At 38.4% G+C, this 18,938-nt stretch overlaps 1 protein-coding gene across 1 annotated transcript; it reads left to right on the forward strand.

Moving 5' to 3' along the window:
* The first annotated feature begins 7,638 nt into the window (after window positions 1-7,638).
* LOC147222777 (N-lysine methyltransferase SMYD2-B-like) lies at window positions 7,639-18,668 on the forward strand. The gene is made up of 12 exons (XM_086167550.1): window positions 7,639-7,851; window positions 11,011-11,074; window positions 12,318-12,428; window positions 12,504-12,564; window positions 13,150-13,274; window positions 13,951-14,018; window positions 15,220-15,322; window positions 15,768-15,878; window positions 15,986-16,106; window positions 16,420-16,594; window positions 17,988-18,096; window positions 18,326-18,668. The coding sequence occupies exons 1-12, from the start codon at window positions 7,682-7,684 to the stop codon at window positions 18,407-18,409; spliced, it is 1,302 nt and encodes a 433-aa protein (XP_086023676.1). The 5' UTR covers window positions 7,639-7,681; the 3' UTR covers window positions 18,410-18,668.
* Window positions 18,669-18,938: the final 270 nt, after the last annotated feature.

The raw sequence follows: 18,938 nt of genomic DNA on the forward strand, positions 1-18,938 counted from the left end.
AGAATGAGCCAGAGGAGGGAAGAGGGAGACAGATTTGGCCAGCTGTCGACTCATAAAGCAGCCGAGGGGTGAGGCGCTAAGCCCTCCAGTGAAAGCAGAGCTTAGGTGGGTGACACAGGGCAGAAGACCCCACTCAGCCCACAGTGGCCTACAGCGTAGGGCATGAGCCAAAGCAAAGACACATGGATAAACAGTGGGAGATGAGGCTCTGCGCTCGCAAAGCCCACAGGGCTAAGACGGCCGAGCAGGCAGGCAGGCGTCACATTCCTCCCAGCCGGGAGTGGAGACATAGGGGTTAGACCTAAGTCTTGGCTCTCTTACTGTCTGATAAGGGACATGTTGGGATGATAAACATTGTCTCGGGCGAGTCGGCAAGTAACTCCAAAAGAAGTGGATTTACCCTACAATGCCCGAGTTCAGCGCAGGAGAGCATACGGATAATTCCATAGGCTCTTGGCGTGTACTCGGGCCTGAAGCGCAGCCTAGAATAATCATGAATCTCTCTATGAAGACACGTCGTCCATCTCTTAAGCTGTGCCCTGTAGGTGACCCCTAGTTAGTACAACAGTCTGGAAACAGTTCGGAATGACAAGGTCACGGATCTGAGGCGACGAGGGCCCGCTTCGCTATTACTGCAAGGCTGAAAGTAGCAAAGGTCTTTAACCACACTGGATTTTACACACAACCCTTGTCCGGCACGCTCGTGGCACCGAGGCATTAGCAGCTGTCATTTTACGAGGTCCCCAATGTGACAATGCCTAGTGTGTCCATCAACAGTTGGTTGTGATTTATACATAAGGTGTCTTCGAAGGGTGTAAAAACAGGCTGCTTATGATGTGTGACCCTTGAAGGGAGTGAAGACAGCGCTGATATAAATTTAAAAGACATCAGCCAGTGCTGTGTTGCTGCCCCCTTTATTAAAAACAATTAATTGTACTGCAAATCTCAATCACTAACATTTTATCCTTACCATTGTTTTCTTGATAAGATGTAATAAAACATCAGAATATAGTGCTCCCTTTTTTGAGGGTCATTTTATGGATCTTTTTTTAACACGGTATAAAATGTCAGCATCAGTTTTCCTTTCCAATTTAGGTCGAGAACCTCACACTCCGATGACACCTGGACAGCAGGCTTCTACTTAATATTATTTACTGTCATACTTCTACATGTCACTTTACCTTTTAGGATGTGAACTTAAATCTGCATTCAGAACCAATTTTAACAATGTAAAGGGAACCACAATAGTCAATGGATTATATTGTATATAATATTGTATATTGTCATTGTTGTTCTTTTTGTTCTTTTATGTCTTCGGGATAAATAAAGTTATTCTTATTCTTGTTCTTATTCTTATTCTTATTGTGGACATGACATGATATGATGTGTGATGATGATACCACTGCGTGGGTTATGTTAAGTCGCGGGTGAGAATTTTGTTCTCAGAGTTGATTTATCGGAAGCAAGAAAATTGGGCAAGCCTGGGATGTGAGTGACTTTGACAAAGGCCAACTTTAACTGCTTGGTGCATCTTTAAGCTGTAGATCAGGGGTGTCAAACTCATATTGGTCCGGGGGCCACATACGGCCTAATTTGATGTCAAGGGGGCCGGACCGGTAGAATCATTACCTAGAAGTAACACTAAGTCCAAAGTTTTCCTTTGTTTTAGTGTAAAGGAGGTAAACAGGTAAATTATAAAAAATCCTTATATGTAATGAACTGTTCCTCAAAAAAATACATGACTAATTAATATTGAGTGATGAGACGAGAACAACTATTAATCCCGAAGGAAATTGTTGTGCCAGAGTTTCAAGTAAAAAAACATAACAGTAATAGATAATAGAAGAAAGGAGGAAGAATAAGAAATACAATGAAATATGAATATTGAAAATGAATATTAAAAAAGGATTGCTGAAATTACACACTAAAAATATTGTTGAGTTAAAAGAGAAAATCTTGTCCCTGTGGGAAAATTTGCCACTGGAATTTATTAGAAAATTGATTGCTAGCATGTATAAGAGGAGGTATAATGTTTACAAGGACAATGGTGGCTATTCTGGTTATTAAATCAATCTTTTTAATTTTGCCCATTTTTTATGCTTTAGTTTTTGTGTGTTTTTTTTTTTAATAAAAAAAGAAAAGATTGTTTTAACTCAATGTTTTCTCATCAAAAAATCATTTTGTTGACAAATTTTGGAACAAAAAATACATTGCAAAGTTACTTTTTGATTTAAACCCACTGTATAAAACTCCCAGATGCAGGTGAGAAAAAAACGCACAGGCGGCGCTAACAAAAAGATTTGATTTCAGGCAGGGGGCTACAAATATTGTTCTAAGGGCCGCATTTGGCCTGCGGGCCGCTAGTCTGAGGCCCCTGCTGTAGATTTTGTTGTAAGACACCAGCCAACAGTGATTGTTACCTACCAAAGGGGTTCAACAGCAGAAGACTGGTGAACCAGTAACACATGTGGTCCAATCCAGCAGATGAGCTGAGTTTAAATTGCTTGAAAAGTCACTTTTCAGGATAGAGAGAAGAAGACAACCAAGTAGTTGTTACTTTGACAAGTACAACATACCTAAACAACAGACTGATCACACCCATTCATGAGAATAATAGTCCCTCATGGCGGTGTTTTTATTCAGTCAGACAATGTTTCCAACAAATCTGCTGTATTGGTTCAGCGATAGTTTGTAGAGCACACCAGGATAAGGGTGTAGATTGGCAACCAAACGTACCAGATGTCATTCTAAAAAAGGTTAGATTAGTTGTGCTGGACAAACAAGTTCCCTCCACACAGGCCTTACCTGAGAGCTGACAGGGCTATAAGACTCTGCAGCAAACATCCTGATCCCAGAAACCACAGCACAGCTCCCTTGGTCCTGGAGCTGCACTGTGAAAGGCAGGTGGTCTGAAGTGCTTGCTAATCAGTGTGCACAACATGGAGGAAATTTGCAACATACAGCTGCTTCAGTTGTGACTATTGACTACTGTGATTTTTTTCCATTTTTTTATTTTCCCTTAGTGATCAGACAAAGACATTTATGCCAATGCTTGGACGTAAAGGTTAGTTTTGACTTCACTCCACTTTGCCTCTGTATATACAGACACTGGGACTTGAGAGCACAAGTGGAATCCAAACAGTTAAAATGAAAACTGGCGAAGCTCAACATATTTTTTTCATAACAAGGCATTAAATGACATTTCATTACGTGTATAGTTTCCTTAACTGTACTGTAATTATTTTTTTTTTCTCACTGTCATCACCTTCACAGTGTCCTAAAAGCTCCAGTAAAACTTACATCCTCCAAAATCTGAAGTATATGGTTGAAGATAAGCTATGCCACTTTAAGAAAGTGGGGATAAATACAGGATATATTGTCCAGGTAAAAAATAAGCAACGCCTAATGTCAAAGCTGTTCCTGAATATAATCCACAGGTTCACCTTATTCAGAAAACATGGGTTAGTAATGGTATGTATGTCACGGCTGTGCCTCTGGTTTCTTCACACATACTAAGACCCATGTCATTTTGGGAGTCATTGTGGGAGTTGATGTGACCATGTTCATTAACAAGGGTATTTTTTTATGGATATACAATATAAACAGTAACCTTAAACAAAGATAAGAAAAAATGGTTCAATTATCCACCAGGAGCTATTGATTATTGGTTTCTTAGTACTGAAACATAATAAAAATTTGATTCTCTGTTCAAATTCTAAAATACTAAATAGTATATTTTAAGTCTGGATACAGATCCCATGAGAATGCCAGTGGAGTTTACCAATAATAGAAGCATTATTGTGAATTCCTGTCTCTATTTGATACTGAAGGGCTGGATGTTTTAAAATGTGCTGTCATGCAAAGTAGCTATTAAAAACTAATGCTTTTTTTTTTTTTTTTTTTCGGTGGAGCATTCTAAATTCTGGCTTGTGAGACAAATTGCAGTTTAGGTTAAACAGGTCAGGCCTATTCTCCGTCTATTTAATTCCCCAGTCTCTTTCCTGTGCCGTCTCTTATTCTGTTTTCCCTAACAGGTTTTCCTTGAGAACTAAATCTACTTTAGGATTTATTGTTTCTTATTATTTCTCATCATCGGAAATTATAATCCCTTCACCTAATCCCCCTCTCCCTCCCGCGCTCAGATCATATTCATCAAGATCATCCCCTCTGACAAAGCAAGAAATCAGCACAGTAGGGAGGTCTAAAGAGATCGAGTCCCAGAACAGGGGGTTTCTTCCAAATCAAATCAGGTTTCTCTGATGTAATCAAGACGAGACGCCAAAGACGATGAAATAATCTCCCAGGGACATGCTTCTCTTGCTTGAACAATATTAAAAATGAAGAGGAACAAATCTTTAGATTGAAAGACTGGAAAAATGGAATTATACTAAATCAAGGGAAACGAGGCCAAGGTAAGATAAAGCCTTTCGATACAGATGAGAGACAAGTCTTTAAAATAAGTGGTTTATGTTTCTATGTGTTTATACGTCTGTGAGAGGAAGACTGAGCAGACACACCTATTTAATGTATTTGCAGGGATGAAAATGAAATATTTTGCGTAACTCGATAGCAAGTCCCTTAGCAAAACTCAAAACAACTGCTGGCGAATCTCACCCTTGTCATATTGGTTTTCCGCATGAATATTAACGTGAAGCATCTTCGTCTGGTGTCAAATCATTTGAAGGTGCAGTCGCATTGATTCCCACTTGAGGGCAGAATGTGACAGAGGTAGTGACAGAAGGAGGCTTCAGGACGACGCCAGTGTCTGCGGGTATCCAGGACCAGTGCTTTCATGAGCAGTATTGAATTTATTCACGATGAAAAGGAAAAGAATGATTACTGTGAACATTCCTATAAAAAAAGAGGAGGAGAAAAAGTACAAACACCTTCTTGAAATTCATAGAAATTTTAAATCCGGCTGAATTTGAACTTTAAAGTTGGAAAACCTAATATATATCATGAGGTCTACTTTAATTTCAATTTTGTAAAAGTGCAAAAAATAATTATATGTCACAAATATATGATCTAATAAGTAGAGAAAAAAAGAAAAATCTTTCAATTTTGTCTATTAGTTACTTCTTGATTTTTCTCTCCTCAAATTCTGAGCATTAATTGCAACTTAAGAAGAGAAAGAAATTAAAGCGGATTTTCTGGTAGATCTCTCTCTCTCTATTTTTTGGTAATTAAAAAGTTGCATCATTGCACTTTTCTTATTTACGTAATTCTAAAGAGTCAATTGAACGTAATCCAGATCTTCTGTATTTCAGGCTCCAACATTCAGGGGGACGGAGACAAACTTAAACCAATACAAAATACACCTCCAAGTCACAATTAGCAATTTTGGTTTTTGACACCAGGTGGCCTCATTAACCTACTTTCCAACACACCAATAACATGAGGATTCTTTCAGCAGAGCCAATATGTATGTGTACAGTATGTTTGGAACTGAAAAATTAAGTTTTAAAGGTTTAAAAAATATTGAAAAGAAAAATACCTTGCCGTCTGTGCTGCCAGTAAAGCCTCCTGACATTTGCCTGCCTGTTGCAGGGTGTCTCCTTCGTATTCAAGCTGAATCAACAATCAAGATCAACCTGCGAGAAACCACTTGAATTGATCCGTGATGAGCAACAACACCAGCAGGAAATTTCATTAAGATAAAAGATACAAGGTGTTCTCATTATTCTCAATAGTATGATGATGTTTTTTAATATGGCGCTGTTTTTTTCATCATACAAATTCTAATTTTGAAACTTTTCTAAGACAAAACTGAGCAAGAGAGGGGTGACAATGGTTAGCTCATGCAGATTTTGGTTTATTTTTGCCATCTGCGTTCCTTTTTGGATAGCAAATTCAGAGAACATTCATTAGTTGTGCAGGTAATATCACTCGGCGCGACAGTAAGTCGAGGTAAAAATCTGATAATATTAAGATCTGACCAATGCACGATCCACAGTGTATATGACAATAAATGAATGGACAATCTTTAGGAACGATTCCTCTCAGGCTGCTCCCTTCAAGGGTCGCCACAGCCAATCATCTTCCTCCATCTAACCCTGTTCTCTGTATCCTCTTCACTCACACCAACTAACTTCATGTCCACTTTTGCTCCGTCCATAAATCTCATCTTCAGTCTTCCTGTCCGGCTGTTCCAACCATGACATCCTTCTACCAATATATTTCCTATCCCTCCTCTGTACATGTCCAAACCCTCTTCTCCACCTCTGCTGGGCTCATTTCTAATCCAATCTGTCATTGTCGCTTCAAAATAGAACCTCAGCATATTCCTCTCTGCAACCACCAGCTCTGGTTTCTGTCTTTTCCTCACATTATCCTAGGAAAGATGCAAATCAAAAGCTGAAATCAACTTGTAGTGATTTCCATTTGTGGTCTCCAAGTTAAAACTGACTCGTCCTGTGGCTCAAAAAACACCATTCGAAATGAATCCTCTGGAGTAAAACTCAACCCTGCCACAGATGAGTAAAGCAAAGATGGGTGACGTGACAAAAAAATATTAAACACTAGTTGGGAGCTCAAGTTACACAGGCATGAGAAAGAGGCAGCATTGTCCCGTAGAGATGAGTTAGATAAAACGGATATTTTATGTTGTTTCAAAGTTATGTAATGATTAATAATGTCACTCTCCACAACAGATGATCTGTATTGTAACACATCTACACGGCAGCTCATTGTCTGCTTCAAGTGAAGGGAACCACCCATTTTAAACCTGGATAGTTTGTTGAATCTGATACCAAAGCCCATATAAACAGTTTCAGTGTAGTGCAGCAGACCTTTACTGCGCACGTGATGTGTGGCGGTGCATGGAAAACCCTGCCCACAGATGTGCTGAGTGAAAAATACTGGATGACTACAAAATGTATGACCAAAAAGGAAAAAAAAAATGCATGTTTTAAACATCCATTCAATCTAACACAATAAATCAACAGTAAGCTTGTTGAGTAAATGAAACCCAACATCTGGATTTTAAAAGCTTGTGTTGTGTCACTTGTAGCGAGTCACGAATGTTGGGGTTTATGTTGATGCTTGTTTTCTGTGTAATTTTGGGGAATTGCTGGGAATGTTGTGGGTGTGGTTTGGGGAGCAAGGAATTCTGTTCTGTTTTTTTTAATCTATTTTTTTTACCTGGAACAGTTGTATTGCAGTCTTGTGTTGCGTGGCTGTGCCCAACAACAGCTATTGCACATTGAACGGACTTTTTACCGTCAACTGGATGTTTTCCCTGACTAAACCGCTATGCACTGATATTACCGGAATAAATCTACTTGCATCTTTCACAGAATACAAGCCTATTCATCCAGTTCCCAACATTCATCAGTTGTTCTTCCAGGACTTCTGTTTCAATTGTATATTTCCTATTTTGATCAACTGAACAATGACATTGTGAGTGTGTCACACACAAATAAATAATTGTGATTTATGCTTAATTTAAATTTTTTTTTTTTTAATAGAGCAATCTCTGTCTCTCACTTCAACATGTCATCCTCAAGCTGAGCATTTCCAGCCATCACCTCTGCGCTGCGCCCCCATATGGAGCCGGGCCTGGTGAGTGGGCAGAAACCCACCGTTGCCAGGTCGACGCCCCGGAGGTCCCACCCCACCTCCCCCGCCAACCCGCCGCGGGGCCCGTCATTCCGGATTGGGATCTCCCGCAGGAGGAGGCGCGATGACGGGCAGCATCGACGGGATCGAGAGGTTCAACAGCCCGGGCAAAGGGCGAGGGCTGCGGGTAACCCGTGCCGTCGGAGTCGGGGAGCTGCTCTTCTCCTGCCCGGCCTTTACCTCCGTGCTGTCGGTGAAGGAAAGAGGCGCCTACTGCGAGTTTTGTTTCACCAGGTAACGTCCGAAGGTGCGTCCCTCTGCGGCGCGGCCGGAGCTCCGGCCTTTACCTGCACGCCTGCAGGGATCTGTCAGCCGGCTGTCCTTCTCCACGGTCACGCTTCATCCTGCACACTGTGGTCACAGAGACCTGACGCGCAGATAGATAAAGGCACATTTCACCTAAAAATGGTTCTGTGCATTCATTTTTAATGCTATAGTTCGGAATCCAATTGCGTTGTGACACCATTTGAGACTCCCTGGATTGAATATGATATTAAACATTTGTTAAAAATGATCAAGTTAAATTTGAATCCTGCATTTGTTTTGCTTTTTTTTGTTTTTTTTCTCTAGTTCATAAGCCTTCTGTGTTATTTAACCCTCGTGCGATCTTAACATTGTGTTTACCCCCCTTGTCCTAAGGCTCAAAAATGACCAATAAGTCAATTTTTTGTACCATAGTGGTGTACAGCCCACATGGAAACATAAACAAATAAGAAGTATCACTTTTTCTAATTATGGGGTCTCTTTAGGAAAAGTCATGAAATTTCAAGTTGGAAAAAAATAGGTTTAGGTGTTTTTTCTACAGCTTAACATGGTAGTGGGTCACTTTTGACCCGCAAGACAACACAAGGGTTAAAGTACCTTTACCTGACTGTCTTTTCATATCATGGAAGTTGTGAATAACAATAAGTCTTGTCATACCTATCTGAAACTACCATTGTGAGCTTATTTCTTATTCAGTATAAATATCTTAAAAATCTGACATGATTTGTCATGATCTCTTGATATTGAGGGTGAAACACACAGGGGTGTGATTGGCAATGAAATAATAAAGATCAAGATGGGAATTCAAGGTTATTTTATTGTTTTTAAAAATTCCAGGTTAATATAATGTTTTTAAAAATTCAAGGTTAATTTATTGTTTTTAAAAATTCCAGGTTAATATATTGTTTTTAAAAATTCCAGGTTAATATATTGTTTTTAAAAATTCAAGGTTAATGTATTGTTTTTTAAAAATTTACGACACTGGTTTTGGACTGAGTGCTTAATTAGAGTGCTTTGTGACAATTATTTTGAGTCCGTGACAATTGACCACAACCAAGAAGTGAGGTCGAAAAAAGGAATCTCCTCCCACTTGGTTATTATTGACCACTGTGATGAATGAGACTGGCACCAGTGGACACGGATCCACTTTTGGCCCAGTTTGAATTTGTTTCTGTTCCTCCATGTGTGCGGGGTGTATCCATGCATTTGCAGATTTATGTGTCAATGTGTTTTGATGAGGCTTATGTTCGGATTTATGCGTCCAGCTATTAGACGGCGCTGCATGTATGTGCCAGAACAATTGCTTTGTTGTGCTGAATTATCGCGCCTAAATAATTCAATTTGAGAAAGACTCATATGGATAACCAGACACACACATTCATCCATTCATTCAATAATTCATAAATATAACTCTGAAAGAATGTGGTTTTGTGCTCTGAAGTACTGATCCAATAAGCATCCATAGGGTTTGTACCATCCTAAGAGTTTTATGCTGCAGTTGAGCATTTTAGAATACGGGATGGTTTTACAAAGAAAGGAATTACTTTTTTTTTTTTAAACTAAATATTAAACCTTGAACAGAAAAATATCACTGTGGAAGTTCAAAAGTCAGAGACTTGATTTCAAAGACGATATAACAGTAGTTGCATTTGTGACGGTCCAAATGCAGGGGATTTATATTGCATCGATATAGACTGAAAGTTTCTACCTAGTAAAATAAACGGTCATTAGAATGACCAAACATGAAAAGCCCAGTGTCACTTCAAACTTATAAAGACTTTTAATGACCAAGGCAACAAAACTGAACTGAGTTAATTCAACAGCAGCTGATCAAAGTGAATTTCAGAATAAGTTGGACACTGCGGTCTGAAAATCATCTGCATTATCTTGGAAGTGACGATGCAGATGTGTGTTGAATTTATGATGAATCTTGAACAAAATAGAAGCATCTGCCTCTAGATTTACTGTGCTATTTTTTGTATCGGTGTAAAAATAAAACTTTCATTGATGTAATTGGGTCACATTATGCCTACCCATGCCATCCAGATGACCCGATCCAATCTACATCCCTCTGATACGTCTCTGTTTTGCCCATATTAGCTGGATATATCAGCAAACTTATCAGGTCTCCATTCAAAAAGACTTGGAACTAAATGTATACACATTATTTGAAGTATATTTACAAACTCTGTAGTATTCAGTGGGACAGCTGTAAATGTTTACAACACTACCATTAAATTGATAGAGCTGCTGGAGTTGGATCTTACTCAAACAATACTAGTCCTGTAAACTAAAATGAATACCGGTAGTTGCAAAAGCTGTACAGTTTCTTTAATGCCCATCGTATGTAAGTGAAAATTTCCTATTTTGTTTCTTCTTCATTTTTTTCATTTTTTTCACAGTTGATTGATTTGTGACGCTGTTCAAATATTGGTCCATTTGAACGAAATCTCGCCACGGTTCGGAACAGTTACAGTTATAGATTACAATATAACTGAAACATAAGGAGATCAAGATACACTGAACATCTTTTTTGATCATGGTCAAGATGAATCTGCTTGCTAGTATCTTCTGATGGTACCATTACACGGTGTACTCTTGGGGATGGAACAATTAAGAAATGATGCACTTCGTATCATGTAATGTTTTCCAGCTTTTTACCAGTGTTCTCACGACTCCCTTTAAATCTCTCGCTAAGCAGCTCGATGTACTTGTGACCACCCACCCCACACTTATCAGCCCGAAACCACGCAGGTTAACTTCTAAACTACTTTGCTGAGTCAATGTACTGGAGCGACAGCTGGCCCTTTATAAGGTCAGCTCTATTAATACCACAGAATGTTTTAAAGCCCTACGTTGCTATCAGTTACGACAGCCCACCAGCATCTGTCTCTTCCTGTCTGCGACTAAGAGGGGGCGGAGGGGTGATGTTAAAACATTCACTTCCAAACTCAAGCAACTAGATACTTGCCCAAGTAGTTGAAAATTCAAGTCGGCGATACTTGATGATGTGTGGTCTTGACCGCCAACAAGTTCTGGTTCCTGCTATTTCTTAAGTTCATCAATGTTTTTTTTTTTTTAAATTGCTGTATCACATACTATAATAAACTCTTCTTTTTTTGCTTATAGAAAAGATGGTCTTGCAAGATGTGGGAAGTGCAAGAAAGCCTTTTATTGCAATGCAAAGTGCCAGGTAGGAATCAATCTCAACTCTGACTCCACCTGAATTTACAAGACTGTCTCAGAAAATTAGAATATTGTGATAAAGTTCTTTTTCTTTTGTAATGCAATTGAAAAAACAAAAATTTATTTTTCATGATATTCTAATATTTTGAGATAGGATTTTTGACTTTTCTTAAGATTCAAGCCATAATCAGCAATATTAAAATAATAAAAGGCTTGCAATATTTCAGTTGATTTGTAATGAATCCAGAATGTATTGTTTTTGTAATTGCATTACAGAAGATAAAGAATTTTATCACAATATTCTAATTTTCTGAGACAGTCCTGTATACCATCAATGGTCTGAAAAAAGCACAGTGCAAAATGAATGCCTCCATGTTGAGGTCCAGTGTAGGGTCACACATGTCTGGAACATTGGTCAGTTATTTTGTCAGTCTGACACTTGAGTCCACGGGGACATATGATAAAGAATAAATAACCTGACATGACATTTGGACCGATATTAAAATACCCCAAGGGATGAATTCTAATTGTTCTGAGTTCCTGACTCTTCACCCAGCCAGTTGTATCTCAGCTCTATTACAGTTTGTAATCCAATCTCCTTTCACAATCAAGTTATTCAACGGCGGCTTCTCGGAGCTGTATCGTAACTCATTAACACGAGAAGCATGGAGCCATGATAAACCTTGGCAAGCTAAATAGTGGCCTGTTATGTTAACATTTCGATGCAGCTCAAATCAAAGTTAGCAGGTCATATAGTATAAAGCAGGGAAAAGGGGTTTTGTGTTTTGTTTAACATCATTCCTCTTGCATCCTGCTTAAGGTGAACTGTATTTTTGCTACAAGAGTGATAAATAATCATCTATCGCAGAGTTTTTATCTGATCGCTTTTTCTGCTTTTCTATTGACTTACTTCTGGATGAACACACACATGCAATTCTACTCCGGAGGTCCAATTGTTCATTGAGTCTAATTTGATATACAACATTTCAATTGAATCTGGTGACGCTTACATGTGTTATTTCAATAAAACAACCCTTATTTGATGAGCAAAACCCAAGGTTGAGTGATATAGTGAAATTATACAAAGGATAAGAGAAAGGGTATGGGATACTCTGAAGTTGTGTCGCTTTCCTCCACACACCTCGTTTTAGGGTTCAACACTATGTGCCTCTTGTTGCTATGTGATTGTCCTTAAGTATTGCAGAATTATTTCCAAATAGCATGTGACTACACTACATCTGTGATTTTAGAAAGGAGACTGGGCCGCGCACAAACTGGAATGCTCAGCAATGACTGCCTTTGGGGAGAAGTGGTGTCCATCAGAGATATGCCGCGTGGTAGCTCGAATCCTTGCAAAGAAGGTTTGAGAGTTAAAATTAACACAATGCACATGTTTGATGACATTTCTGTAAATCAGGATTAATATCCCTCCTCAGAAAACGCAGAAGGACAGATGTACGTCTGAGAAGATTTTGCTGCTAGAAGAAATGCAGTCTCGTAAGTGACAAGCACCCATGTACAAGCTTGCACCTCTCTCTCTTTCTCTTATCTCTCTCTCTCTCTCTCTCTCTCTCTATATATATATATATATATATATATATATATTTTTTTTTTTTTATTATTTTTTTTTTTAAATATATACATACAAATGTATATACCATATAGATAGGGGTGAACTGGACTTGAGAGAACACAACAAAGTTAAATAAGATGGAGCACTTGAGCTGGTACACATGGGCTGATTATATAACTGTTGGTAACAAATTTAATCTTGGTATTATTATCTTAGATGACTTACACTATGCATGTGCTGTGTTTTAAGTGCGAAACAATGTGATGATGTCAACATTTATGACTTAATAACAGCCAAACTGAGTAGCTTATTTCCATAATTCGTTATAATGGACAGAAGATACCAATGAAAACTATGTTTGATAAGCAATGGTTGATTCATCAAATACATTACATTACAATTGCGTTACAGTCATTTATCCAAAACAACTTACAAAAATTGTAATTCAAACAAAGATTGCAATTCAAACAAAAATTGCAATTCAAATAACAAGGTCCCTCTGTCTGTAGATGTGGATGATCTAGATAATGAGAGAAGGGAGATGCACGAGTCGGACATTGCGGCCCTGCATCATTTCTACTCCAAACACCTGGACTTTCCCGAACACAAACACTTGCTCTCGGTCTTTTCTCAGGTATACCTCTGAAATGATTGTGGAGATGGCGATATTTTGTCCATCAATGGTTGGATAGTTTAATTTGTTAACCGTCCCAGTAAGGCAATTGTTGATTCCTCTGGCTATGTTCTTGAACATATTAATGTCTACCTGTGCAATGATTGGGATCCATATACAGGACTGTCTCAGAAAATTAGAATATTGTTATAAAGTTCTTTATCTTCTGTAATGCAATCACAAAAACAAAAATGTCATAAATTCTAGATTCATTACAAATCAACTGAAATATTGCAAGCCTTTTATTATTTTAATATTGCTGATTAAGGCTTACATCTTAAGAAAACTCAAAAATCCTATCTCAAAATATTAGAATATCATAAAAAAGTATTTTTTGTTTTTTTAATTGCACCACAGAAGATAGAGAACTTTATCACAATATTCTAATTTTCTGAGACAGTCCAGTATACTGAAAGAAATATTTGTACATTGTAACTAAATGTCAAAAAAAATATATTAAAGTGCAATATTTTAGAATAAATTAGTGCCACATTTGTGTTCCTGTGAGTCCTTGTTCAAATCTATGACTGAGTATTTTGCAACCCATTAAATAGAAACGTTATTTCGTTTTTAAATTAATAATTAATTTTTAAATATTTTTTTTTTTTTATTATCTCTATTCTTTCTATAATAACAGGTTGCCTGTAATGGTTTCACCATCGAAGATGATGAGCTGTCCCAACTGGGCACTGCCGTCTACCCAGAGTAAGGGAGAAAACTCATGCAAGACACATACAAGCCCTTTTTTAGTGAGTCTGGCACACATGGCACCCTTCAATGCAACTTGGACACACATCACCAGTAATGTACCAAGGTCACCTGATGTTTCCTCAAGGTTAACAGGACTGGACTTGTCTTTAAGTAGCATGTGTGATCAAGTGAAAGAGCCCATTCTCACACAGCCACCTGAATGCCCTCTCTTGATGGTTGTACTTCTAGGCAGTCCCACACTCCTCATCTCTTCATTAAACCCCGGAGAGAATGACCTGTAAAACCCCCTCCGGTGTCCTTGACATGGTCAGATTATATCTACCATCTCCTGCATCAGCATTCTCTTACCGACCACTCATACTTGATCTCGATGAACCCTCACATCTGTCCTACCCAGGGAACAGGCTGCTTCAGCAGGACCATTAGCTTTGTATTTGACACCAAGGTAATTTCTGGTTCGAGTTATGACACATGACCATCCGTCCAGGATGCCTACAGATGAACATAAAGCAAATCAAATTGTGATTTTTTTTTCCCTTAATTGACAAAATTGATGCAGTGTTCAACCTCTTGTCATTAATTAAAGTGAGCGGCTCCTGGCCCAACCAGTGGTAACGTCCCTCCTGCTGGTTTTGACAATAACATTTTTTCCAGTTTTTTGGAGGGGGGGGGGGGGGGGGTTAAGATTTATTCCAATATGCTAAAATCCCAGGGATCCCTAAGATCAATGTAAAATTGTCCAAATCACAAAGTAGGTATGTAAAATTTGTGCTCAGATGAGAATAAAATTATTGTGATTCAGAATAGACTCCTCATACTACTGCTATAGTTGTTGACATTTTGTACTTGGAGAAGAAATATTCTCCCAGTTTACTTTAGTTGCAGAGTTAAATGGGGAAATCTTCTCTATCCTTGCCGTCAGGGACCAAAATGTTTGCGTCAGCTTCTTTTTGAGATATTTCAAATCATCTGACTGGGCAAGACCAGTGTCACCAACATGCATCTGAAGACTTAAGACACTCAATCCTCTGTATGTGCAGTTGTATTATAAATAGAATCTTATATTAGGGTTGCTGTTATGTCATAATGCCAACGACGGACCCTCCACACTCTTCTCTGTAAATGAAGGAAAAAGTGAATGGCTGAATTTTTATTCCATCCCTCTGTCGATCTTTGCTCCTGTTTGTCCTCACAGCGTGGCGCTGATAAACCACAGCTGTCTCCCAAGTGTCATCGTCACATATAACGGGACGACGGCCGAGATCAGAGCAGTGAAGGACATGAGGCCTGGAGATGAAGTGAGGAGAGGGGACAGCTGCCAACAGAGGGGGTTGGGTCTTTGTTATCAAGTTTGCGGGTAGGGGGGGGTTAACTTTCAAACAAGATTTTGATTTGTTCACTAATCACATTCGGTCCGTTTGTAATTGATCAATGTGATTTATTTATGTTTACATCGGGAAATGTGAAAAAAAAATCTCAACACATTTTGCTGGATTGGTCAAGTGGTTGAAGTCCTTGGGGTGTATTATGCATACCTCTTTTAAGAAGACATCCTCGTGTGTGTGTGTGTGTGTGTGTGTGTGTGTGTTTTGTAAGAATTATGGTCAATGCTGCAACTCTTTCAAGAGTCTCATTTGGTCAAATGGTTTGAGAACTATCTGAGAAAAATTCCTTCAAAACAAAACAAAACAAAAGCAAGCATTTATTAATTTAGGATCATAATGTTTATGCGTTTGTGTCCAGGTCCTCATCAGCTACATAGACCTCCTCTATCCGACAGAGGACCGCAACAGCAGGCTGAGAGAGTCCTATTATTTCACATGTGACTGCAAGGAATGTAAATGCAGTTCCAAAGTAAGATCGTATGTCTGCGCTGGGACTGACAGACACTTGAATGCAGATGTAAGTTCAGCTCACAGCTTGGTTGACCTGCAGATCCAACTTTCTGTCTTTGGCTCTAGGACAAGTCTAAGCTAAAATTGCGTAAGCGGAGTGACCCCGTAGAGCCCGAGGTCGTCAGCGGCATGGTGCGCTATGCCAGGAAGACCATCCGAGAGTTTGGGACCCTCAAACGCACTAAAAATATCCTTCACTGTCATTGGCTAGCATTGTCTGTTTATCAGTTCCTAGAGAGAACCAAGAAAGAGCATTTGCATTAGCTTAGCATATATTTTACATTGATTATAAGGTGAATGTGATTTTTTCCTGTTTTACGACCTTATAGTAATTTATAATCTACAGTTAAGATTTGATTGCTTCATCTGAAGAAAGAATAGTCTGAAAATTAAAACTCAAAAGGAGTCTCTCATTAGACCATCACAAATTTAATCGGTGAAAATGTTTGAAAGTCTGTTTGATGCCATCCAGTGTGGAGAAGGCCTTGACTCTGTGGCACCCCCTAGTGAGTTACTGGAGATGTGTGAGCAGAGTCTGGATGAGATGGGATCTGTGTTCGACGACTCCAATGTTTACATGCTCCACATGATTTACCAGGCCATGGGTGTTTGTATCTTCATGGGAGACATCGATGGAGCCATCAGATATGGCGAGAAGCTCCTAAAACCTTACAGGTACATTAAAAAACAACATGCATTCTTATCTCTGACAGAATTGCCAATAAGTGCCAGTATTTTGGACTACAGTTTCACATTCACATTATTAGTTTAAATAAAGTTCGATGTCTATTACAAAAAACTTGTATTCTAGGTATAGGTTCTAGATTTAATAAATTACCTTAAAATCATTTTGAGACATAGAAGTGACTTTCAACCGGACTTGCAGGAGACTTAATATTGCAAGCTAATGTCAAAATGTACACTTTTACAATGACAACTGTTTATACTGACCTAGAAGCTGAACAGACCTGCCTTAATCCTGGATCCAAGTTTTTGTCAAAACTTGTGACGACTTGTACCTTGAAAACACCTGCACGCAGACAGTTAAAGAGCCAGGGGTATTTAACAAAATAGTCCCCACCAAACCTAAACTCAGTGTTTAGTGGCATACAGCTCAATTTAAAGCAAAATACCATTTATATCCATATTTGATTCACCTTTTTTGGCTAGTGTCCCTCAATATAAATGTCCACAACATTATTGCAGCATATTTCTCATTTCCTGGAATAGAGGGAATGGATGCAGGTAGGAGGAGCTGTGTCAGACATACCGACATACCATGTTATCGTTGGATTGGAACAACTTCAGTTTCACTTTTTTCGTTTTTTGGGGGGGGATATTGTCTGATTGAGAGAGCTTGCCTATAGCTGTACGATTTGTACTGTTTTCTTCAAGTTTGCTACATAACGTTATCTTGAAAATAATGACGGACTTTTGAAAGTGTTGGTTTTGCAGCAAAGGAAGTGCTTTCCAGCCTTGCTGTTCCAGTTGCTTCACATATTCACTCTCGATTCAATAACTTGTGTCAATTTTAATTATGAAATAACCCCAACATCCTATAATTACATAGAGAAAAAAAGAAAATGAACTTGCATCTGGACATTGTGATTTCCCTTCAGCGCTTTTTATCCATGCTTTATCCAGTTTATATGGTTTTTAAAGCTGTCTCAGATTAATTAAGTCATCTCCAAAGTCCAGTCAGCACTGAGACGAAAAGAAGTTGTTTTGTATTTTTTAAGAGGTCCATTTAGCGGATGGGAAGACTCGTATTAACCATACAATGAGCACATAAAACCCAAGATGCCATTCAACCTTGACCATTTTGACATCCTTGAGTGTCAATAAATCACAAAAGCACTGTCTCTTGTTCATGATTTTTTTTCTGGTGCTCAAGTTGACAAGCAACCTAAATATATATCCCTTCAATTCTAGTTCAAGGCTTTAACCAGTATAAGGCCATATCCCTTTACAGGACAAAGAGAATTACAAATAATTTTCTCTTTTCAATATATGTCCATCAAAATACTTTTGAGCAAATTAACCAATTCAATGTTCCTTTCAAATACAGCAAGCTATATCCTGCCTACTCCTTGAACATCTCATCCCTGTATCTGAAGATGGGCAGACTCTACAATCACATGGATAGGCATTCCATGGGCCTCAGTGTCTTGAAGAAGGTGATGTGTTTTGCAGATCTCCAGGATTCGACTCATATTCATAAATACAGGGGCAAAGTTAAAAAAAAAAAAAAAACTGTTTAAACCCTCAAAAGCATAAAGAAACCAGTTTATAACACAGCATCACTTCAATGAAATATAAATGAAGAAATTTAGCAAACTTGTCCCACCAATCAAGCCCACAGATTTTTACATATTTCATAAAATGTGTATTTTTGTGTTTTTCCAGGCGATGGCCATAATGGAAGTGGCTCACGGCAAAGAGCACACCTATTTGAGAGATCTACAAAAAGAGATGACACAAAATTTATGATAACATGTAGAAACATTGATCAATAGGATCTGCCTACAGTTCTTGGGTTAGGAGTTTTATGTAACTGTTGGTAGTTTCAAATGTATTGGGTGTTGAAAGAAAACTATGCAACTGTATTTTTATACTGGTATTTCATGCAGGAATTGATTTTGGACACTTGTAAATCTTTTCCTGTTATGTACTGTATGACATGCAGAATAAAAAAAAACACAAATGTTTTTCTTTTTGTAAATTGTATTAATTAAATTCTTAATGAAAACTTGATTTGTCTTGGCTTACTGTTTAGCATTAGCCAGTGACACAACAGTGAACCAGACATCCATTTTAAGACATAATGTGTATATCAGTACAAGAAAGTATCTGCTAAACAGCCTATTAAAGCTGCAGATTGTGCAGCTTTGATACAGCAGCTTATTCATCTGCAAACTGTGCAAATCCTCTTCAATAATTAAATTCTGCACCCTTGTGAATGGAGAGAAATCCTCTCTGTGTAAAATATCAACAGATTGAAGAGGGACCAAAACTCTTA

This window comes from Fistularia commersonii, chromosome 20, assembly GCF_037954325.1.
Source record: "Fistularia commersonii isolate RoL2024-O1a breed Wild chromosome 20, RoL_Fcom_v1.0, whole genome shotgun sequence".
Lineage (NCBI taxonomy): Eukaryota > Metazoa > Chordata > Actinopteri > Syngnathiformes > Fistulariidae > Fistularia > Fistularia commersonii.